The sequence below is a fragment of the Protobothrops mucrosquamatus genome, unplaced genomic scaffold, assembly GCF_001527695.2.
Source record: "Protobothrops mucrosquamatus isolate PMUCROS unplaced genomic scaffold, P.Mucros_1.0 scaffold_104, whole genome shotgun sequence".
Taxonomy (NCBI): domain Eukaryota; kingdom Metazoa; phylum Chordata; class Lepidosauria; order Squamata; family Viperidae; genus Protobothrops; species Protobothrops mucrosquamatus.
In genome coordinates this window covers 225,814-242,924 of record NW_015386180.1, presented here as the reverse complement: position 1 = coordinate 242,924, position 17,111 = coordinate 225,814, and the positions used below count along the sequence as shown (strand labels likewise).

Genomic DNA, 17,111 nt, shown 5'->3' with positions numbered 1-17,111 from the left:
AAGCAGCGACCTGAGATTCCATTGCCCTAATTGAGTCCACAAACTGAGAAAGGAGCAGAAATACCTCAATTCCCAACCCCCAACTCATTTTCAAAAGTTACTGAGATAACTAAGAGAACCAGGAGAAGGCTTCCTTTTGATGGCTATCTTGGTGAAGAAACTGAATAGACATCTATTGGGCATCTATTGGGCAATCTATTGGACTTACTTCAGATTTCCTGGACTGAAGAAATGGTTCCAGGATTTAGATTTGGCATCAGCTTAGTTCAGGTCTTCTTCCCGAATCACATTTCATGAAGAAGAAATTCTATAATGGACAATGAATTAAATCATTATGTGTAATAATAGCACAGAAATTAGAACAGCAGGGTAGCCATGGGTGGCTTGTAGAAAATCTTAGTGTTAATTCAAGGTGGTTTTAAAATGTGTAAACCAGTTTTTAATACATGGAACTCTTTAATGTGGCTGAATGACAAGAAAGCAAGACCAGTTTATTCACTGGCTTTGGTACTGCTGAAAAAATGTAATTAGATACAATGAATAATATTCTAAAGCATTGGTATACAATTTCACAGTTTTATAAAAATCATATATACTGTAATTGTCATTTGCTACTCTGGAGTGGATGAATCAATATTCTTCATTACTTCCTGCTCTGGTACTCAGACTTTGAGAAATTCTGAGAGTTATGGCAAAACTCAATAAGTTAATTTTAACACATTACAAAGAACAAAATTCTGATCTTGGCTGATTCAAATGCAGCCTAACTTCAAAAGTGTGCTGATAAATCATCTATGATAAGAATTTGATCTGTAAGTGCTTATAAAGTTAGTACTGTAGAAATAATATCTTTCAGTTGTATCCATTATAAAATATCTCCTTGTCTTTAAGAAACTGCCAAGAATATTCATCTTTCTGGGAAGTTTTATCACAAATTCACAGCCAGTTTTGTTTCTTTTCATGTTTTTTCTGTTAAAAAAAATCTGTCATGTTCTGCTTCACTTTAGCTGAAGGCAATTGTAAGATATTTTTATTCTATGTCCCTGCTATAATATTTTAAAATTTAATGTTTGTATTTTCTCCTCAACCACATCGACATCAAGAATGAATCCTCCCCTTTTTGCAAGATTGACCTGCTTAAAGTCAAGATTTAAATAAAAAAAATTCTTCACGAGCAACTGAACTGTTGGTTAACTTAATTTTTTTTCCCAACAAGTTAATATAATTACAACATCAATAGGATAACGTGATCATTTTACTTACCGGTACTTGGCTTCAGTTGACTTTTTTTAAAATAGAGTATTCTACTATAAATAAGTACAATTTTATTTTAAAAGTTGTTAAAATTCTACTTTTGTTTAAAAAAACCTGTATATTTTATAAATAGGTTTGAGATCTCTTTGTGTAATAGTACTCTTTGTTTCTCTCTGTGTGTGTATGTGTGTATATATGTATGTATGAGTTTCTTTTTATAGAATCATAAAGTTGGAAGGAACCTTGGAGATCTTCTAGTTCAGGGGTCCCCATGGGGGCTGGGGAATTCTGGGAGTTGAAGTCCACAGGTCCTAAAGTTGCCAAGGTTGGGGACCCCTGTTCTAGTTCAACTTCTGTCCAAGGCAGGAATTCTCAGACCATCCCAGAGAAATCTTTGAAAGTCTCCAGTGATAGAATCCCCATTACTCCTGTTCTATTGCTTAATTGCTTTCACAATCAGGACATTCTTTCTTATTTCAGGTTTAAATCTCTCTCTAACGCTTCTACCCATTGCTTTTTGTCTTTCCTTTGAGTACTATGAAGAATAAATCCCAACTCTTTTTCTTGTGACAACCCTTCAAATATTTAAAGATAGCTCTCGTGTTTTTCCTTAGACTTCTCTTCTTTAGAATAAACATGCCTAGTTCTTTTAACCATTTTTTCCACAGGACTTGCAGTAATAATTTCTTGCCTGATGAAGAGGACTAAGGATCTTGAAAGCTTGCACATTTTTGTGAACTCTGAGTTAGCTTATTAGGCTAATGTGTATTTTGAATTTTGTCTTCTGACTGGAATAGCCAGTTTGGTGAAGTGGTTAAGGTGCTGGCCTAGGAACCAGGAGACTGTGAATTCTAGTCCTGCCCTAGGCATGAAAGCTGGCTGGGTGACTTTGGGCCTGTCATTCTTTCTCAGCTCAATCCATCCCACAGAATTGTTGGGAAAATAGGAGGAGAAAGAAGTATTAAGTATGTTTGAGCCTTGAATTAGTTATAAAGTAATAAAGGTGGGGTAACATTCTAATAAATATTTTCTGGAAATTCAGACAAAGTAAACAAACATTTATAAACAATTTAGAAATCTCTGCAGTGATGTTAAGTATACCATGCTTCTGCTCTTTTTCATCTTCTCCAACACCAAAATTCAAAAGTGATTCGGGGATAAAAAAAAAGATGAAAAATTAAACATGTTACAACAAAGCTTCTCATTTTTAGACACTACCCTACACTTGACATATATTCCACTGCCTGTCCTGTCACTACCATTCAATACTATCTGTCTCAGAGAATCAAGCTATGGAGCTGTTTTCCATAATGTTGACAAAATAGAGGGATAGCCATGAAGTCAAAATTCTTTAGTGACCTAAAGCAAACTGAACTTATGAAGCACTGACACAATTTTGGAAAAACATAGTCAATCCACAATCAGTTAGTTAAAACCATAAAGTAATAAAAGTAGAATACCAAGTGCAGGGAGAAGAAAGGAATACAATGGTTCTTTGATTGAACAATTAAGAAGTCAAAGCTTCCAAAAGGAAATTGCTTCAAAACAGAAAATTCTAACCATCAAGGCTCTCCCATTTACTTCTACTAATTTTGGAGGGGGTGAATACTAAACTGAATAGAATATGATCTAGTGTTTTTACTACGTTCTGCGACATCAGAGATGGCAAGAGTACTCATAGCTTCCAGGCATGGCTTGTGGTGTAGACTGCCTGGGCATTTTTAGTACCACCAATCCCTTAACCAGGAGTTCCATAATGTTGGAACTTGAGAGTCGTCATCTTCATTTGTTTCATATTTATTTCTTTATTTGTAAATTTGGTATGCTGCTGTTATTTATAGCATTGTTGAAGTGGTCTTTCAGCTCGTTTGATTTACTGTTCTCATGCCAATTTTGTCTCATTTCAGACCATGGTTTACTAAAAAGAATGTAACCCTGTTATTTTGATACCAAAAGCATCGGCCAATCACAAAATCAGTCAACATGGAGAGAATCGGGATAATTTATCATTATGTCAGACACTCTGTTGTAACCCAAAGTGCTATATTCGCTCCTGTGGAAAGGGTGTTCCTATAGCTTTTCTCTGCCAACTAAAGTTGTACCTGTTTAGTATCTGTGAAGTCTTAGCATAGCAGATGTTTGCCTCTTCTGCCTTCTCTCCCAGAACTTAAAGCCCAGTAATGAATTGACCTTCTTCATTTGAAAGACAGAATAAAAGAATGGGCTCTCTCTGTCTGAGAGGAAATAGGGGAAGGGTGTGGCCTGAGTATCAGTGATTCAGGAGCTACTTTGTGGAAACCAGGAATATTACAGTATTACGGGGTGGATATTTTTCTGGCTTTAAATACTTAATAATGGTAGTATATGTACTTTATGAAGGAAGCTGAATACCAAATAAGCAAACCTGGCAACCATTTTCTTCTAATCTAGAGATAATGGTATTTTTTTCAATACCCACGATAAAATGTCCTTTAACTGGACATTTGTATATGCACATATTAAGTAGGGATTTACAATGGAGAGAAATATATACAATTGCAGACATGATCTTCCTGAAAAGACATAATAATGATCAGGATATCTCTTTATTTCTCTGAAACAAGAGAAATGCTTCAGGGATCTAAAATGTGTACTGCATAATTTTGAGAAAGAAAAAATCCATAAAAATCAGTAACAAGATCATGTATACTGTAACCAGATCATGTACTGACTATCCTCAATTTACGACCACAGTTGAGCCCAAGGTTTCTGTTGCTGTCAGATATTTGTTAAGTGAGTTTTGCCCCATTTTACAACTTTTCTTGCCATATTTGTTAAATAAATCACTGCAGTGGTTAAGTTAATAACACGATTGTTAAGTGAATTTGGCTTCCTCATTGACTTTGCTTGTCAGAAGGTCGCAAAAAATAATCACATGACCCTGGGACACTGTAGCCGTCATAAATATGAGCCAGTTGCCAAGCGTCTGAAATTTGATCACATGACCCTGGGATACTGTAGCCGTCACAAATATGAGCCAGTTGCACAGGATATGAATTTTGATCACGTGACCATGGGGATGTTGAAATGGTCATAAGTGTGAAAAATGGTCATAAGTCACTTTTTACAGTCACATTGTAACTTTGAATGGTCTCTAAACAACTGTTGTAAGTCAAGGACTACCTATATATCATTCTGACTACCTAGATCTCCTTAAATCTGTCTTATGACAAAGGTATTCCTTCTCTTTGTAGAACAGAAAGATTCTGTTTGAATAGGGTAGAAATGAAATATTAAAATAATGTCTTATTTTATACCAGTTTGTCTGATTAGGTCTGCCATATTTGAACTTCAGAAATCCAGACAAGCAATAAGTGGCAGCAGTTAGTTAGTGTTTTCTGTATTACTTTATGCACATCTAGTGATAATCCAGACTTTTTCAGTCTAAATATGGAAAGTACATATAATTCATCATTCAAAAACAGATAATTAATGGGATAATGTATGCATAATTAGCTAGTTCTGTACACTTAGGTGAGACAGCATTTCCTTGTAGCTGAGTGGGTAACTATCTTGCCTTCTGGGTAAAAGCACACGCATCTCTTTACAAATAACATATATAATTTGCCTATAATTGGATCAAACAATTTGATTGATAATTGTCTGAAACATGTAATTTAATGAAAACAGAGAATGTTGGTTTTCAATAACAGCAAGTACCTAGATATTTATTGTGCATTATGTTATTATTTACAAACAGAAAGAGGTGAAATGATTGTTCCCAAACAGCAATCTTTTATATCACATGAAAGTATTCAAGAACTGGAAAATCTTTAAATGTTACCAACTCTTTAGAGACTTGTTTCTTAACACCAATTTAAGTCACAATAATTAAAATTTATTAATGCTTAAAGTCAGATTCAAAGCAAGACATGATTGTATTGATGATTATGTTGTATAACTTAACAAGAAGCAGAATCAAGTAATTGTACACCTGGGACAGCCACCCAAATCTAAAGGCAGATATACTGGATTATAATTCCCATTGGCATCTCAATAATTCTGGGAATCATTGCCCAACACATCTGAAAGAAGCCAGCTTGGTTTAGAAGCAGAAGAAGAAATATAAATACTATAAATCCAGCTGCTTTCCAGAAACATTTATATAGCTAATAAACATGCAGCTATTATGAATATTTGAATCGCTTTTTATATAATTAGTACTCAAGCCATCCATGAATCTTCATTCAGCTTCTGCTCTGTCTTTTTCTTCATCTGAAAAATGTGGAACAGATTTCTTTGCCACAACGTTGTCCAATCTTTGTCCTTGTAGATATGGATTTACATTCTGAAAGATGAAATATTTTAAAACACTTAGGAATGGGAAATAATCCAGGTAAACAACCTAGAGCCTGACTTCTATTCAATAAATGGATCAGATCTTATTTACTGAAGCAAAAATGAGAGAAGGAAGTGGAAATATGGATTATAAAATTGAATAGTCTTACTGTTCTACACTCTAAGACAATGTTCATATGATAAGCTAAACTGTATGAACAGCTGCATGTTTACATTTATAATTGGGAGGGGGTTATATTTTATTTATCAACCAGGCCAAAGACAATCTTCATTCAGCATTTTGTTTCTCACAGGGCCATCCAGATGTGTTAAGGGTGCTACAAAAAAAAAAGATGGCACCATTTTAACCCAGAGTTAATACTGTGTCCTCAACAGCAACAGACTTTTATAGATCTGTCTTCCATGAGTTTACCCATTTAAAGCTATCCAAATAAGTAGCAAGTTAAATTCTATGTACATAGTCTAGAGATAAGCCTGGGAAAATAGAAGGGTTGCACTTAATTTTCATTTAAAAAAATACACACATTGGCTTGGCTACGAGTATATCGAGAAATGCTACTTTAGCATGAAAAACTGTCTCACTTATCACAGATGTTTTCTGGAAGTAAGGACTAAGTCCAGGTTTTATATGCTATTCGTAACTATCTCAACAATCTGATTTTATTTGCAGTCTTGCCTGATTCTACACTGGTAGTAAATGAAAACAAGTTGTGTTTGAAAAATTACCCTTTTCTTTCTTTTCGGTTCACCCTTCATCTTCTCAAAGAGTAAATTCTTATTCTGTAAAACAAAAAAAAGAATACAAAGTGTGGATCAGATTTGTAACTTCTTTTCAAGCAAGACTTTGTGCCATCTAAATATTATCATATGGACATTTTGGAAAGCATTTTCGTAGAGAATGCCATGTTGTTGAAAAGATAAACCACAAGAAAACAGTTGGATTACTACAGCTATTAATAAAATATTTGCTATTCTTTGGGGATCCTCAGTGTCATCAGCTATTACAAGAATAGGAATATATGGTGATTCTAAGTTACATGATGGTTTTAATTTTAGCTGTCTCAGTGAGGTAGGAGTAAGAATGGAAAAATATCAAGCATAGCAGGACAGAGGCTTTGACTGAATGAGATCCTTTTCATTAAAAGGGAATCTGAGATATAGATCCACCCACATATTTACTGCCAGAGACAAGTGCAAGATGGGGACTTGCACTGATGGGAAGTCTGGCCATAGATCCAAGGCCTTGGAAACCATTCATCAGTCAGACAAAGCAACAGTGTATTGAATAGACCATTAATATTGATTTAGTATGTGGATGCCATTAAAATGGCAAGACCAGACTTGCCAGACTCTGAGATATAACTGCCTATTTTATGAAGTCTACATTTGGATTGTATCTAACTGTGTCTGTCCATAAGCAGAAAGACTATCACAGCTGGAACAGATTCTCCCTTTTCATGCTGCCCTGTGGACTACTTGGAAGGGGAGAAAGAAAAGAAAAGAAAAGTTATATTGTAGTCATATGGATGTTCCCCTTAAGTTGTGATTTAAATATGTTTCTTATTACTATTTTAATTGCTTCCCTTGCCACCTTCTATTTTTAATTAATGTTACTGTTATAAATACTTTCTTCATTTTAAAAAAGACCCCGATCTTCCTTTTCAGAAATAAACTGATCTAAAATTCTTTTAATATAATGAAGCCAAATTTGATTTGGGAAAAAGAAGAGTTTCACAATAACAGGAGAAGATGGCTATGACTTTCAGCTCCAACCTTTATAACTAATCCCACACATTGCTGTATTTCATAAATGTTGCAAGCTCAAGTACAGGCTGGAATGTCAGACACATGCTCCACAGATTTGATTTCCATTGGAATTATAATGTGGACCCCAAAAAGGAAACGTTAAAGCAAAAAAGATTAGGAGGAACAATTCTGTTTTTAAAAAGCATAAGGCTACATAGTGAACTGTAATAAGGAGAGTTAATAAAAGAATAATTCCTGAATGAAGTAAGGATTTCTGAGGGACAAATACTTTAACATGCTAAAGTGATTTCTGCCTAACTTAATCTGCTGGTGCTTCTCATATTAATTTAAGTCCAAGTTCACAAGACATAGCTTTTGTTTGACCTCAACTATTTCATCTCTGTTGCGCCAAAGAGACAAGGAAATGGGAATGAAGCTGGCCAAAGAGACATTCTTGGCTGCAATAATTTGTGCAAACTCACTTGGGGGAAAATCAATTTAACATGCAAAACACAACAGGAGACAAGTACTTTATTTCCTCTTAGAAGCGGTGTTTTATTTATAATTTCCCTTAACATACTGTTTCACCTAAATCTCCTTTACAAAAATAAGTTTTTTGACATTTTTAAAGATACACTGCAATTAATTTAAAAGAAGACTAAGAGCTAAAAAACTGCCCACTTTGCTCAATTGTTTTGGTTAAAGAAATATTTGATTTTGTTTGATTTTGTTTGGGTATATGTTAAGACCGTAACTAATGCAAATATACTGTAAGAGCAGGCAGCAGCAGAGTTCAGATAAGGTAATGTAATTGAAATAAGATCTCACTGCTGCAGTAAAGGTAAATCTGAAAATATAGCATGTCCTAGAAGTTCTGCAAAGAAAGCATTCTGACTTCTGGGTGAAATGTCTACCATCTTTTGATCCCATCTCTACCAAAGAGGAACTAATAGCATTAACGTTGTCCATGAGGTCACGATGGGTCGGACATGACTTCGCAATTAACAACAACAACATCACAGGACTTGGTTTTAGAAAGAGCCAAGCGCATCACAACTTCAACCCTAAAATGTACACAAAATGAGGTTTGCAAAGAATGAACAGATGTCACAGGGTGACTTCAAATGTATATATTCAACACTCAAAGATTTTGAACTACTTCTTACTGCATGCACATTAGTGTTATTACATCCACTTTGGACATAAAATAGCATCATCAAAGAACATCAACAGAACCAATATTGAAGCACCTAAGACCATTTCTGTTTTGTACATTTAATTTATATTCAGACATACTTTTAGACTGTAATTTAGATCTATGAAGTATAGTAACAGGCATAAAGGAAAACAATACCATCTGAATTCAAGCTGCTTTCAAAGTAAGTTGGTAATTTGTTTGATGATGACTGCTAAAAAGCTAGTACAACAAATGAAAATTATTTGAAATACATATAAATTATTATATGCTGAAAGTGTGGAATAAAATATATTGTAAAGTTGTCAGCTAATTTAAAGAAATAATTCCAATGTCAAATTTCTCTAAAATCTCACACATTTAAATGTATCATTTACAATGATAAATTATTTGTACAAATAACACTGTTAAATGCATCCCATGATATCAGCATGTTTTCATGTTAAAAATAGAGTCACTGCTCCAAAATAACTTTTTGTGTTAAACAGAATATATATTCTGTAACTATAACTATATTAACTCTTAATTTAATATTCTGGAACTGGACCCTTACACACTGATATTTAAACAACCTTAATTTTCATTTGTGTGTGTGTGTGTTGTTAGAAAAACAAAATGCTATGCTTTCAAAAGGACTTAGGTAATCCTATTTAGAATTAACATGCTTTGTAAGATCTGGTCTGTCTATATCTGATGGAAAATCAGTTTGGATGCAGTAACAAAATAAGAATGTACAAAGGAGTCTTTGTCCATGTAAAATACAGATAAGTCTATTCCATTACCAGAAGGCCAAGTTGCAGGAATTTATTCATCCACTATTGTTATTAGAGTTTAAATGATTTCAATGCCTTAAAATACCTTGTATTAACTTTGGCTGGTATGTTACCTTTGAACTTACCTGTTCTAGACTTCACTGAGATTATTGCAATATGGTTGTTTCTTTCTTTTGTTCAGATTATTCTAAACATGGCAGCAACATTATGAACTGAGATAGGACAGTCAAACATCTCATTAACTGCATTTAAATTGAATTGCTGTTTCTATTTTTAAAGTCATCTATAGTTTAAAAGACTCACACATAATACACACAAAGTCCTTCAAAGTTTAAAATCTTCTTCCAAGTCTCTTTTTCAATTGCTCCCACTAAATGGGATCCTTCGAAAGAGTACAATTTCTATATTAGTCACTGTATTCTGAAAAGAGTTTGCCTGTTGCTGTACTTGAAATATTTTCAATACCATGTAAAGAGTTTTCATTTATAAAACTAATTTTAACAGCACGTGTAAGGTATGGAAATCCTCAGACTAAATGAATTAGTAAATGCCCTTCAATTCTCAGATTACTCTGAGTTTCATTTTATTACTATGTTTATGCTGCTCTTTTGTATCAATTTTATGCTTATTATCTTATATCTTATAGCCGTGGTGACGCAGTGGTTAGAATGCAGTATTGCAGACTACTTCTGCTGACTGACAACAGTTCAGCAGTTCGATTCTCACTGGCTCAAGATTGATTCAGCCTTCCATCCTTCCGAGGTCCATAAAATGAGGACCCAGATTGTTGGGGGTAATATGCTGACTCTGTAAACCACTTAGAGATGGCTGAAAAGCACTGTGAAGCGGTATATAAGTCTAAGTGCTATTGCCATTTTGTTTTTTAAATTATTTTTACATTTCTTTATTACACATTGCCTAAGTTCTTTAGATTACTGGATAGTATATAAATGCCATAAGTAATGAGCAATACAATCTTCCAATCAAAATTAAGGAAATTCAGTCCACTAATTTCAGTGATAAAATTTAGTATATGTCTAGTAATCACAGCATCCAAGTGAATTTCCAGGGACTCTGGCGGGAAATACTTTAAATCACAGCGATATATTTGTGGTCACAAGCAAGTGCTTTATAGTTCTCAAAGTAGTAGTACAAGAACAAATTATTTGAGTTGGCATAAATGAATCATTTGAGTTAAACATCTGGTACATTTACCAAAGATTGCAACATTAATCAAGCACAGTACAAAAAAAGGGAGAATTTTTGTTGACTGCCTAAAATCCTTAAGAATCATGTAAGAATCTGGCGATGTAAACATAAAGTGGAATCAGCTGTATTTGTTGCATCATTATCTTGGACTTTAAGTAGAAGAAATATTCCCAGCCACTGCATTTGACCATAGCAGAGATGGATAATTCTTGCAATGCTACTTCTTTATTTTCTGTAACACTGTTGTTTACACGCACACACATCCTTATACTGTATGTAAATTAAAGCATAGGGTGTTTTTTTTCATAAATAAGGTCTTTCAGAGAACATTTATTAAAATACATGGACACAGAAATATTTTATTAATAGTTAAATAACAGAACATTTAACTGATTGAGCACTTATTTATAGGTTTATAAAAAAATAAACACGATTTACATACCCATTTACTAATGCTTGGGTAGTCATGTTCTGGATCAAAAAGATGCTGATGAAGTTGGTAGTCTTTGCTGAACTCTGCTGTGTCTGGTGTGTTTTCAAGACATCCATCATCAACTACAAAACATTTTGGAGAACCTGAGCAGTTTCTCATGTTTAAAATTTATTTTTTTAAAAAATATATACCAGAAACATATGCAATTAATTTTATTTGAAAAGTATGGGAGATGAAAAAAAATACACTTTTCTTCAAAACAGGACTCTTGGAGTAGTTAAATAATTTCCACAGTTCTTTGGAGCAGATACAAAGTAAAATTAATTTCTCCTAGGATCATAGGAGGGTTAAAAACTACAATAAACAGATGCTTGGATATTAATCCAGTAATGTATATTTATATTTGTACTTACAGACATTTCTATGCTACACAAATCTTTAATATTTTGTTGTATGGTTGATTGTAGCCTACACTGAGAATTTATAGAGATTCCTGACCACTACCCAGAATATTTATGTGCATATTGGGTATAATTGTCGTAATCATGTGGGATAATGTGGTTATTTAAATCTTAAGGTGATTGACTTCTTTAGTTCAGAAAATGAGAATTTGTCCATTAAGTAAATAGGTGGTCAAGATTGAAACACATTCCATTGTGATCTTATTACCATACCTCATCATCCTGGTTAAGTAGACCAGACTAGGAAAACTAGAACTAGACTTGATTATATAAATACATTCTGTATGTATCATTTCTTAGCCTTTGATCCTTTCCTATAAAAAACCTAGTATTTCAACAAATGTATCCTAGAAGTAGAATACTATTTTGGATTCTTTAATCTGTATAACTGTGCATGTAATTTTCTGATGAAAAAACCTGAATTATTTTAAAGTATAATTTAGATCTAGTTCCTCAGTATAAAGCTATATCAAATCCTGTAGTGAGTTCATACAACTTACCTGTTTTTCCAATTGGGCAAGGATTTGGAGGATCTGGATATCCCTGATCTTCACTAAAATCCTTTGGTATATTATCACCAGTCAACTCAGCTACAATGTTTGGAATATTCCCATAAGGACCCAAATGCTGCAAACCTTCATGGGCACCACCTAATAAACACAAATTGCACACAAATTACAATGAGTTTGAAAAAAATTACTATTCTTTCCATGATTGATTAAGCATAAAATCAAATATTATGTTCATCTCCTAACTTCAGTTGACATCACTTAAGCAGGGCACAAAACCCTCTGTCTGCTTCTTCTTAACATCATTCCATATTCATTTCTCTTAAGACAATGTATTATATCTAGTTAGTTGCTACACTTACACTAGGCATTGGAAATTAAAATTAAACCATGGTCAGCAATGGCAGAAAGCCACAACATAATTGTTAAAATGGGAGACTCTATAATAGTCTAAAGAACAAAGGCATGATATAAAGTGGTCTATGAACAGGATGAAAACAGAGATAGTTTACCAGGATAGATTCGAAAAAAGGAATGGTCTCAGTGTAAAGTAGTTATGGTTTCCTCAGCTCCTGCTTTTACTATTATATATTCTTTTTTCCACTCTGCATAAAATTACTTATCCCAGAAAGAAATAGTGGGATGATTGTGTGTGTGTGTGTATGTGTATGTGTGTGTGTCTAAAATTGTCACCATTGTTTTAAAAATTTTTTCCAGATACTGAATTAGTCATCTGGATTAGTTAGGCTACATTTTTCTATCTATTTTAAGAATTCAACTTATGATTAACCAATGAAAGTCACAACCAGTAGCCAGCACAGGTTTGTTAAAAACAGATCATGCCAAACCAATTTTATTTCATTCTTTGATAAAGTGACTAAACTAGTAGACCAACAAAATGCTGTGGACATAGTATACTTAGATTTCAGTAAGGCATTTGATAAAGTAGACCACAACCTACTCCTTGGTAAGCTAGAAAAAGATGGAATAGACAACATCATCACCAGATGGATCTGTAGCTGGCTGACAAACCATACTCAACAAGTAGTCCTCAATGGCACTACATCCACATGGAGAGAAGTAAGCAGTGGGGTACCACAAGGTTCTGTCTTAGGCCCAGTACTCTTCCATATCTTCCTAAATGACTTAGATGAGGGAATTGAAGGGGAACTCATCAAATTTGCAGATGACACCAAACTGACAGGAGTAGCCAACACCAGAAGACAAACTCAGGATCCAAAAAGACCTAGACAAACTTCAACAATGGGCCCTATCCAACAAAATGAGTTTCAATGTGGAGAAAAGCAAAGTTTTACATTTAGGCAGGAAAAATCAAAGGTACAAGTACAGAGACCTAACTTAAAAAACCTTGGAGTCCTAGTGGACGATCACTTGCCTATGAGCCAGCAATGTGCAGCAGCTAATACAATCCTGGGTTGTATAAACAGAGGCATAGAATCAAAATACTAGTACTTTGTACTAGTACTAGTACCGCTTTACAAAGCCCTAGTAAGACCACACCTGGAATACTGCAGCCAATTTTGGTCACCAAAATTTTGAGAGTTTGGAAAAAATTCAGAGAAGAGCAACTAAGATGATCAAAGGCCTAGGCCCTAGAGACTAAAACATACGAAGAATGGCTGTGGGACTTGGGTTTGGCTAATCTAAAGAAAAGAAGAAATTGGGAAGATGTGATAGCAGTGTTCCAGTATCTGAGGGGCTGCCACAAGGAAGAGGGGGTCACGTTGTTCACCAGAGCACCAGAGGACAGAATGAGAAACAATGGTTGGAAACTGATCAAAGAGAGAAGCAACCTGGAATTAAGGAGAAACTTCCTGACAGTGAGAACAATCAACCAGTGGAACAGCTTGCCTCCAGAAATCGTGGGCGCTCCATCACTGGAGATTTTTAAGAGGAGACTAGACAATCACCTATCTGAGATGGTATAAGTTCTCCTGCTTGAGCAGGGGGCTGGACTAGAAGACCTCCAAGGTCCCTTCCAGCTCTATTCTATTCTATTCTATTCTATTCTATTCTATTCTATTCTATTCTATTCTATTCTATTCAATGAACAGGTGCTTACAGACAGGCTTTATTGAGTCATTAAAAATGTACCTTCCTTGTGTACCAATTTGCCAAGAACAAGTTTGGTGCAGAGACCCAGTTTGGTGTTGTGATTAAGGCATCAGGCTATTAATTAGAAGTCTGAGTTTTAGTTCCACTTTAAGTACAAAGCCTGTTGGATGTCATGGTTTGCCAGGAAACATTGCAGGGACTAATCCAAGCAGTTGCTAGGAATCAAAATTGATTTGAAGGGATAAAATAAAATAAATAAAATAAAAATGCCAAGAAAATGCCCACATATATCAATCCTCTGAGATACCTAGTAGAGTCGACAATGTTACAATATTCTACCACATAAAGAGAGGGGCAGGATAAAAACAATTTTTTTCCATGCAATTTTAAAAGTGTGCAATAGCCACTATAAAACAGCCAGGTATACATAATGAACCCAGATACATAATGTCTGTTAAAAATTAAGACTTAGTATAGCAGAGCAAATTTGTTTTCACCTCTTATCTTGAAAATCATTTGCACTCCATTACATCTACATGCAACTATATGTCTAAGGCTTTTAATGTCTTGGCAGCAATAGCTGTCCACTTTATTCATCAGCCATGACTGCTACCTGCTCATTGAGCAGGAGTCATGAATCTAGCAAGACCCTCAGACTGTGCACTGTGTGTGGCAGTGTAGTATTGCTGAATATCAATATTGTTGAAATGATGATCAAACATCTCCACACTAAAATATGTTGAAAAAACATAGAAAACTGATGGCAAAAAAAGACCTAGTGGTCCATAGAGTCTGCCCTTTAAGTTTTTATTTGTTTTTGTTTACTTCTTAATTTTATTTAATTTAGTATTATCATCATCATCATCATCATCATCATCTTGTTGTTGTCAAGGTTCCAACTGATTAACCCAACCAAGCAAACACTTTTGAGACATTTGAATCTCTTAATGTAAAACTTTATTGAGTACATCATTTTGGCACTAATGAAAGCAAAACCAGCTCTGACAAGACTCCTTCCAAATCCATATAGTAAAAGCATTGAATTCTCCTTCCTCCCTCTGGGTCAGGTCACGTTGCCCAATCAAGTGGGAAAATATTGTTATGAGAAAGCATCTCTAGGTCTGGCCAGACACCTGGTGTAGTGTCCTTGAATCTCATGGTCTGGCTTATTAATCTTTGAAGTCTGCATTCCAAACCTCTCTCTTCCCCCCAAGTTCGTTGGCAAGCTGAGAAGCAATATTTCTTGCACCAGGAAAACCATGCTTCAAAACTTGACACTTGTTTTATTTTTTCTTTATGTTTTTAATTTTTTTGTTGGATGATAGACATGTATTTATCCCAAGCATTTTAAACTCAGTTGTTGATGATTGACCTCCTTGGTTCCAAGCTTCCACTACTCTTTCTGGGAAGAAATACTTTTAACATTACTTTTGAACTTCCTTTATTTAAAGTTTTAAATGTTTGCCAACATTTCCCTGACTAATACACAAAGTCTTTTTTTTCTACCCATATATATTTTAGCTTCTTTCAGTTCAAGATCCCACAAGTCATCACCTCAGTGTCTCTCTTTTTCCCAGAAGTCAGTAAAAAAAAACCTCTGATGTTAACGTCTTCTTTCTTCACTCTTAAATACCTCCATAGATTGTGCAAATCATTTTCTTCATGAAACATCATGAACTGTTTATCTTGTGAGGGAGAAGAATGGCAGAAGCAAGCTCTGATTGCTTTCTTACAGACAGTAATTCAAATACCCCATTCCTTCTTGCATTGCATTTTTGACGTTAGGCTTACTGGAACCTCGCAAATCCAGAATCAAAATAATGCAGGGTGGAATGTGACACTTGCTATCACAACCTGTGAACAATTGCCCACTTGATAAATCAGGAAATACGGTAGTAGCTGGGAAAGAATAGACATGGGGAGTAACAATCTAACGCACCAAACGCTGATTCTGCAAAAAATCTTCATTTCAGCCTTAGTCACCTACAGATTCTCTAGTCTGCCAAACTGTATACAGCATCAATTGCTAAAACTTGCTGAAAATTAGTTTCAAAGTTGTCATAATATCTCTCTTACACCCCCCTGCCATCTATGTCAACTTGGTAACTGGAATCACCATGCACTTCATCTCTTTTCCTGTCTCAGTCCTGGAAGATTTATTTTCCTCAAAGTTTCTCTAAAATATATACAACTGATGGAAATGATTCTCCAAAGATGTGTGAAGCTAATGATGCATTGATATGCATGACAGTCTGCTACTTTGTTATACATTTGATTTTAAGGATTCGGAAAATGTGGGCTATGACCACCAGGATTGCCATTTTTTTAGGCTCAGGGCTATGCAAGACAAAACAGAAATCAAAGCCAGAGGCAAGTTGCTTCCTTTTGCTCGGGCAAGCTTTGGTATCCCAATGTTTGAAAATGTCTGTGATGCAGAGATTAAAATTGAATTATTAAAAAATAAAAGTATATTTCATCCTTGCTTAACTATAGAGTGATGGAATCGCAGGATTGCAGAGGTTGAGAAACCTGCCTTATGTGATAGAAGAAATTCAGCGGCTATATATCAAATATCTGTTCTTATTTCATAAGAAATTTGTTCTAAAAGTTTTGCTTTTGCTAGCAAGCTTTTCAGATTGGCAAGCTCTATAAATGATGTAAATGGTGGAAGGTTACAGAATAAAAAAACCAGGAGAAAAGGCAATGAAAAATAAATCCATGTTGCTGGTGCGGGAAATTACAATGTGTTTTTGATATTCTCACTTTAAATTTTAACAGCCTTCAGGTAAAATGTATCAGATCTGATTATTTAATACTCATTTAAAGGCTTGATCAGCAATACCCAACTATAAGTTCTCTGTAACAATGTATCTGAATGTTCGGTTTTTATTTTAAATGCATCAGGTATGGGATGAGCTGCTGAAATTTTCTCTGTATTTTTTTATACTCCTGAAGTAGAAAATTCCCTTCATGAATATTTGAGAATAGCATATTTTCCAAATGCTCTTCTGAAATGCTGAAATAATATAAAATAAAATAGAAATAATATTGACACAAAGAATCAATGAATCTGATTGGCTTCCTTCCCAGGAGAGGTTGTAGAACTATCAACTAATC

General features: G+C 34.6%; 1 protein-coding gene across 1 annotated transcript in view; it reads right to left on the bottom strand.

The window, feature by feature from the left end:
- Positions 1 to 4,949: 4,949 nt before the first annotated feature.
- Positions 4,950 to 17,111, bottom strand: part of SCG5 (secretogranin V) — a 15,002-nt gene continuing 2,840 nt past the window's right edge. The window contains exons 3-6 of the mRNA XM_015815754.1: positions 11,910 to 12,059; positions 10,958 to 11,070; positions 6,319 to 6,372; positions 4,950 to 5,581 (exon numbers count right to left, since the gene is read on the bottom strand). Coding sequence (XP_015671240.1) covers positions 5,477 to 5,581; positions 6,319 to 6,372; positions 10,958 to 11,070; positions 11,910 to 12,059 — 422 coding nt within the window. The 3' untranslated portion in view covers positions 4,950 to 5,476. The remainder of the gene's footprint in view (positions 5,582 to 6,318; positions 6,373 to 10,957; positions 11,071 to 11,909; positions 12,060 to 17,111) is intronic.